This window comes from Chrysochloris asiatica, unplaced genomic scaffold (genome assembly GCF_000296735.1).
Source record: "Chrysochloris asiatica unplaced genomic scaffold, ChrAsi1.0 scaffold00008, whole genome shotgun sequence".
In the NCBI taxonomy this organism is placed as follows: Eukaryota; Metazoa; Chordata; class Mammalia; order Afrosoricida; family Chrysochloridae; genus Chrysochloris; species Chrysochloris asiatica.
Genome location: NW_006408526.1, coordinates 22,134,043 through 22,142,010, shown reverse-complemented (window position 1 = coordinate 22,142,010; position 7,968 = coordinate 22,134,043). Strand labels below are relative to the sequence as shown.

The 7,968-nt window shown below is 39.1% G+C and overlaps 1 protein-coding gene across 1 annotated transcript in view; it reads left to right on the top strand.

The window, feature by feature from the left end:
* The window catches only part of IL18 (interleukin 18 (interferon-gamma-inducing factor)), an 18,477-nt gene that overhangs the window by 8,279 nt on the left and 2,230 nt on the right, over positions 1–7,968 (top strand). Inside the window, exons 4-5 of the mRNA XM_006833970.1 lie at positions 302–438; positions 6,872–7,088. Coding sequence (XP_006834033.1) covers positions 302–438; positions 6,872–7,088 — 354 coding nt within the window. The remainder of the gene's footprint in view (positions 1–301; positions 439–6,871; positions 7,089–7,968) is intronic.

Genomic DNA, 7,968 nt, shown 5'->3' with positions numbered 1-7,968 from the left:
GCGCACCTTAGTCCTCAAGCTGACATCTCTGCTCTTCAACACTTTAAAAAGGTCTTGTGCAGCAGATTTACCTAATGCAATACATCGTTTGATTTCTTGACTGCTGTTTCCATAACACACATTTAAATGAATTTTTAAAAATATCTCATCAGTTATACATTGTCTCCTCCTTACTGGTGGAATCTCAAGAGTGTAGGATTGGTAATGGGTCTTTTAGGACTATCCTTTGCTTAATTTCCATAAATATTGATTTGCAAAAATTCTTTGACCTAATGTCCTCATTTATTAATTTTTATTTCAGATAATGCACCCCAGACCATATTTATGATAAGAAGGTATAAAGATAGCGAAGTCCGAGGCCTAGCAGTAAGCATGTCTGTGAAATGTATGCAAAGGATTTATACCGTCTCCTGTGACAACAAAGCTATTAACTTTAAGGTAAGGCTGAGCCTTAATTCATTTCTAGTTTTATTTATGAACTAGAACAGAAATAGCAAGGAGTTGTTGTTAAGTGCTAGCGAGTCAGTTCCGACTCATAGTGACCTTGTATAGGGTTTCTGAGGAGTGGCTGATGGGTTTGAACTGTCAATCTTGCAGTTAGCACTCCAGTGCTTATCCTATAGCACCATACTAGGACTCCTAGCAAAGAGTTGTTGTTGTTGTTAAGTGCCATTGAGTTGGTTCTGACCCATAGTGACCCTGTATAAGGATTCTGAGGAGTGGCTGTTGAGCTTGAACTGTCGTTCAAACTTGCAGTTCAAACTGACTTTACAGTCTGGTGCATTAACCCACAGCACCACACCAGGACTCCAGCAAAGAGTAGAGAACCATTAAAATAGATCATTACTAAAAATTGCCAAACTCCTTAAACTATTGTAGTAACATCATGGTTTTTCTGACCCTGTTATAGGGAAGAAGGAACGTAACACTAGTTTCATAACTTGAGTCTTTTTAATAATCTATGGTGGTGATGGTTGTGTACCACCAAGTCGGTTCCAACTCATAGCAACCCTACATAGGGTTTCCGAGGCTGTAAAACTCCTGTAAAAATTTACAGGAGCAGAAAGCATCTCCTGAAGAGCAACTAGTAGATTTGAGCTTCTGACCTTGCAGTTAGTAGCCCAGCTCATAATCCATTACACCAGCAGGGTTCCTTAATCAGTTTATGTTGCTGTTGTTAAGTGCCGACTCATAGCAACCCTGTGTAGGGTTTCCAAGGAGCCACTAGTGAGGTTGAACTGCTGACCTTCTGGTGCAAACTGATTTTATGGGTGAGTGCTTATTCTACAGTGCCACGTTTAGATAAATAAAATATAAAATACATATATATATATATATATATATATATTAAAGAATAGCAAGTGAGCAGTTTTAAACATCAAATAAGATTCAGGACCTTACTGGGAAATTTTTCTATATATAATGTATGGGTACCCCCACCTCTGCTGCAACCTGCAAAAAAAGTAAAGATGATTTTTATAGTATGTTGAGAATACATTTTTTTGTTATGAAGGGTGAAGGGCATGTAATGTCTCAGGACTAAATCTAGACAGAAGGCTCTAGCCCGGATGGGAAAAGTGCATGAAGTGCTCCAAGCTGCTAACTAACAGTGAGCCAGGGCTCTTCCTGCATGTAGCCTGGCATGGATGACACTGTCAGTAGAAAGCTGCAGACTGCACAGCACACTGCCCTCTGGCAGACTGGATTAAACTGCCCAAACTGACAATCCGGGATTCAATAAGAAATCTTGTTCATGAAATTGATTTTGCATTACTTTTCTATTTTCTAAAAATATGTCACACAACTTTAAAACCACATATTTCCTTCCCAGTTTCACCCTTTTTTGGTTTAATTGTTGTCCAGATATTGGTACTAATTAATGAAGTGCATTTGATTGCAGACAAATTTATGCCATTCATAGTCTATTAAATCTCTACAACTCAGTGAATTTTAACATTAGCTCTTCAGGGTTTTTTTTACGTTTAATGTAAATAAGGAAATATGTTTTTAGTTTAGGTAGTCTTCAGAAATACAAAAGCTCCCACTTAGGTATCTGTGAGTTTGCATTATTGATAGTGTTGAAAATGTTAAATGTTTGATTTTTACATAATAACCATATTAAGTATATTTTTGTGGTGGGGTGGAGAATAGAATGTGACTTTTCACAATAATTCCTGCTGTATAAAATGAAGATGATCGTTCTTTTGTACCTAATCCAGATTATGAATTGTGACAATATTTTAATCCCTAATTGTTTGTTACTGCTTCTTAGTCTTGGCCACATCCTTCAGCTTCCAGTTGATTTATGTTATTCTGAATGTTTATCTAAGTGAACAAAATCAGCTGCAAAGTATTGATATAGTTCAAAGACAGATATCAATTATTCTTAACCCTGCTTTATTTTCCATTATTAAATAAACAACCGTAAACTGTAGTTTCAGACTGACCCAGAGAACCTTCCTGTCAATGACAACAGCCAGGTGATGCTCACAGATTGACAATGACAGCTGCTTCAAAAAGAATCCCATGTCATCATATTTTTTCTGAGTCGATATGTGACAAAGAACTTCTGTTACAATCACCTAGTTCTCCCCTGAAGGAAAGTTACTGATGATCTTTGTGGCAGGAGCAAGGAGAAAATTAGAAGGGAGGAGAAAAAAATTCCACTCTAAAATATAATCAAATAAGAACATTGATTATGCAACAAATATGGCCTCCAGATAAATCCCTTAGCCATTCCTTTAAAACTGGAGTGCCACCCCTTCAGGTAGCAGTAGAGTTGTCACTCTAACAACCTGGCAGGCAGGAAGCTTAATGGTCAGAATGACATCAGAGGACTGGGATGAACAGGATTATCCACATTGCCCTTGAACCAGAAGGGAAGGAAGAAATGGAGTGGAGAAAACCTGATTCCGCTACAGAGGCACATTTGTAAACTGGAATAAGCCTAATTTACAAGTGGAATCTTGTTGGGCAAGAATAGGGAGAATGTTAAGGAAATGGAATAATGTTTGGCACAAAGTAGGAATTAGGGGAAATTCAGGTTTGGGGGTGCCTGAGACTTATTATAAAGGGGCTTCAAAAGTTCATGGAAAAATTCCATTATCTTTTAATTCCATTTTTTCCACAAACTTTTTGAAGCCCCTTGTACAATTTTGGTAGCCCTTTTAAAATGACCCCTGGTAGCACTGTGGGTCAGGTATTGGCTGCTAGCCAAAAGATCAGCAGTTCAGATCCATCAGCTGTTCCTCGGGAGAAATATGAGGCTGTCTGCTCCTGTAAAAATTTACAATCTCAGAAATCTTATATGGGTTCATTATGAGTCAGAATCGACTCGATGGCAGTGGATTTAGTTTGGTTCTTTGTTTAAAGAAAAAGAATATAAAATTACCAAAGGCACAAACTCAACAATTTATTTAGAATAGGAAACAAAGGGTTCTTAGAAAACATCTGTGCAACTGAGGGACTCTGACATGTAAGCTTCATTATCTTCACAGCTTCTGTTAGAAACTCAATAAATATTAGTTGGAGGACGGTAGGGAGAGAAGGAAGGAAGAAAAGGAGGAAGAGAAGGATAAAAGTGGAGAGAAGGAGTAGTCTAGGACCAGTTTTAATTCTTGGCCTTTATTCTCTCAAGGTCAACAGTTCAAACCCATCAACTGCTCCTTGGAAATGCTACATAGGGCCGCTATGAGTCGGAACCGACTCAGTGAAACCACCACCAACAACAATGGAGTCCTGGTGTGGCACTATAGGATAAGCACTGGACTGCTAACTGCAAGGTTGGCAGTTCAAACATACTCGTCATTCCTTGGAAACCCTATACTAAGTCACTGTGAGTGGAAACCGACTTGATGACACTTAACAACAACAACATAGGGTTTCAAGGGTTTGAATTGTCAATGTTGCAGCTAGCAGTCCACTGCTTATCCTACAGCATCACACCAGTACTCTACTAAGCGTGTTAGCAGTGTTTATAGATGTAGACTAAGTTCTAGAAACAAGTGGCTACCATATGTGTTTACCTTTCTATGCTGGTTAGTAACTATAAAGTCCTAGTGCTCAGGGCTACTTCTGTTTTTCTTTAGGCAAGAATGTCTACAACACTGAAAGAGATTTGTTTCAAGATGTTACTGTCAGTGTCTATTTTCCTGGGGTGTTGTTATTACATGCTGTCCTTGTGGTTCAAACCAACCTTTCAGTCCAGCTCATTTACCCGCAGAGCCACGCTTAGTCAAAGTTCTCACAGACTTGCACTTGGGAGAAGACCAAAAGAACAGATGCTATATTGAGCTTAATTTTCCTCAAGTTCAGATTCATCCCCACCTGAAGTAAAGAACTCCTTAGACTCAAAACATTCAAGTTTCACCAGGGCTTTCCATGTTGAAGATTCCCCAAGGTCACTGGGATTGTTTCCTGATCCATTTGTGTACTTTCTCTGGTGACTCAGAGTGGTCAATACCAAAACCAAGAAAAGCTCCAGAATATCCTTGCCTCAATTCAGAAATGTGATGTCTACCTGTGGTTAGATCACTTACATACCTACATCCATCCTCACCTTCAGTCACAACTTTCCGTGCCTTCTAGAAGTTTCATCACCCTCTAGTATTTCTAGAGATTCTGGAGTTTGGGGCTAAAGATTCTTTTTCACTTAAACATTAGCTTATTGATTAGTTCAAAATTGCCTTCCTTAATTTAGGGTCTCGTCCTTAGGTCTGGTATACTATAAACAGCTGCAGAAGTAAGTTCTAATAGAGGAACTAGTTTATATCATCATCAATTCAATATTCACACTTGTTGGTAAAGGACCAAGACCAAGAGTTACAACTATACATTTTATAATTCTTTGGAAAGTTTGGAAGCATCCCCCAGATTCCTTCAGGCATCTTGGGATGATTCCGGAATGCTGTTTTAGGTCTGGAGATCTCTTGTCAATCCATAGCTCTTGAAAACCTTTGCTACCATAGTGTTAAAATTAAGTTCAAAATGCGTACTGCTTCTAGGATTAATGTGGGAGAACTCTGAGTGTGCCCCACATTTTCTAGTCTATCCTGAAAATCAGATATGATGCAATAATAGGAAACGTGTAAGCAGTACTGGCAATTACGTGATCAACAAGATTATACTTTCTTCAGTTGAAAGATAAATGGATCAGCACTTGGTCTTCTAGGAGAGAGCTTGGCCAATTAGGCTACATTCAAGACAGTAATTCCAAACTAATATGAGCCCTGGTGGAGTACTGGTATGGCGCTGTAGGGTAAGCTCTCAGCAGCAAGGTCTATTTGAACCACAAGGTTAGCGTTTCAAACTCACCAGCCACTCCTCAAAAATGCTCTACAGAGTCCCTGTGGGTCGGAACCAATTCAATGGCACTTAAGAACAACAGTATGGAGCCCTGATAGTGTAGCAGGTTATACCACAAGGTAAGCAGTTTGAGTCCACCAAGCACTCCACGGGAGAAAGATGAAGCTCTCTGCTCCTGCAAGGATTTGGTATGCCATGGAGTGAGATGCAACTCATAGCGACCCTGTATAGGGTTTCCAGAAGGAGCTCTGGTAGCGTAGTGGTTACAAATCGGGCTGCGAACCGCAAGATCAGCAGTTCGAAACTACCAGCTGCTCCGTGGGAGAAAGATGAGGCGTTCTGCTCCCGTAAAGATTAACAGCCTCGGAAACCCTGTACAGGGTCGCTATGAGTCGGAACCGACTCCACGGCACATAACAACAACAACAACAACATAGAGTTTCCAACATCATACATGTTTACGATAGCAGAAAGCCTCATCTTTCTCCCGTGGAACAGCTGGTAGTTTTGAACTCCTGATCTTGTGATTAGCAGCCCAACCTGTAACCACTACAGACTCGGAAATCCCATCCAGGGTTGTTATGAGTCATAAGTGACTCCCCAGTACACACCACCACCATCATCACCACCACCTTGGAACTGGTGGCAGAGTGGTTAAGCTATTGGCTGCTAACCAAAAGGTCAGCAGTTCCAACCCACCAGCGACTCTGGGAGAAAAGACCTGTTGATCTGCTCCCATAAAGACTACGGTCTATGGAACAGTATGGGGGAGTTGACACTACACATAACAGCCTGGAACTGAAATGCTTGCCAGAGAGACAGAATCAAAGGCTGCTGATTGAGCCATTACAGCTTTGGTGGTGGTTATGTGCCATGGAGTCGGTTCCGACTCATAGCGACCCTGTACAGGGTTTCTGAAGCTGTAAATCTTTACGGGAGCAAAACGCCTCATCTTTCTCCCACGAAACAGCTGGTAGTTTCGAACTGCTGACCTTGCGGTTCGCAGCCCAATTCGTAACCACTACGCTACCAGAACTCCCAAAACTTAGTCCTCGAACAAGAACTGAGTCTATTTACAGTAAGTTTGTGATCCAGACCCCATTGAAGGAAGGAACTGAGATTCCTAGTACTTCGTGCTCTCTCAGAAACTAGCATTAACTTAGGCCTGTTGGTGGAGGACATCAATATCTTTAGCTATGAGTCGACAAAAATTGACATTAGCCCAATGAGGCTGTGGTCGTTGCTGAAACTCTACTTCATCTTGGAGAGAAGTACACTCCATTTGATGAGAGAGGAGAGAAGGAAGCTATCTGGTGGGTAAATTGGGGTAAAACTAGAGACCTGGATCAGATTGTGCATCTCATGATAGGAAGAGCCAGAGCAGATAAGGAGAATTGTAGATTATGAATTAATGAAAGATAAGTAATCCTTTATTAAGATAATTTTCCCTCTTAACTCTGGAGAAGAAAACCTTCTTTAATTCTTAGCAGCATACTTCAAAATAAACTACATATTTCAAAGGTTTCATGTCATTAAACAATTAACTAATATTCTTGTTTCTCTATAGGAAATCAGTCCTCCTGAAGATATCAATGATACAAAAAGTGGCATCATATTTTTTATGAGACACGTTCCAGGACATGATAAGATAAAATTTGAATCTTCATTGTACCCAGGATATTTTCTCGCTTCTGAAAGAGCTGCAGACTTTTATAAACTCACTTTGAAAAAGAACCAAAGTCATGATACATCTATAATGTTCACTGTAAGCCCCCAAGAACTAGGTATTAACTGGGATCACATTAACAACAGCAACTAAAGATTAGATTAGGAGATTTAGAGGACAGTGGGGGTGGGGAGGATCAACTCAGAAAATTGTATGCATACAAATAAATTGTATACATACAAATAAAAACATTAAAAAAAAATTTTCATAGCTTGAACTTTCTTGTTTTTTGTGTTTCAGAAAGTGATTTTTGTTTCTGAGCCTATAATTGTAGTAATAAATAATGGCATTTATAAAAGAACAGCTTTACCAGAATTGAACTGATGGAGTCCTGGTGTGCTGTCAGCTAAGCGCTTGGACTGCTAACCTCAAGGTTGGCTGTTCAAACCTACAAGCTACTCTTCCGAAACACTATACAAGGTTGTTGAGTAAGAACTGACTCAAGGGCATTTAGCAAGAACAAAAACAACCCCTTTTCCAAGTGAATAAAATATTTGCATAATGTTCAAATTTGCATAGTTTGAAAATAACAGTCTACATTGTTAATTGGCACTTACATTATACTCAGTAGAATTGTTTTGAATCTTTGGGGCTATTGGTCCTAATGATGAAAGATGCTGATATTTCAATTTTCTAATTTTTAAGAATTTCATTGAAACCATGAAGATTTTATAAAGAGAACATTTCACCTGACTAATTTCTGCATTTCTTCCAAAGTCAAAATGCCTTTAAAAGTTTTATTCTGAATCCAGCAACATGTAAAAAGGATTATATACCATACCAGGTTAAAGACTTGTTAAACTTCCTAAGATCAGTTAAGATAATACTGAATATAGGGTAAAACCTTATTTTGTATGCTATATTAAGAGAATATAGGATAAAACCCACATGATTGTCTCAGTGATTTCAGAAAAACCATTTGATAAAATCCAATTTTT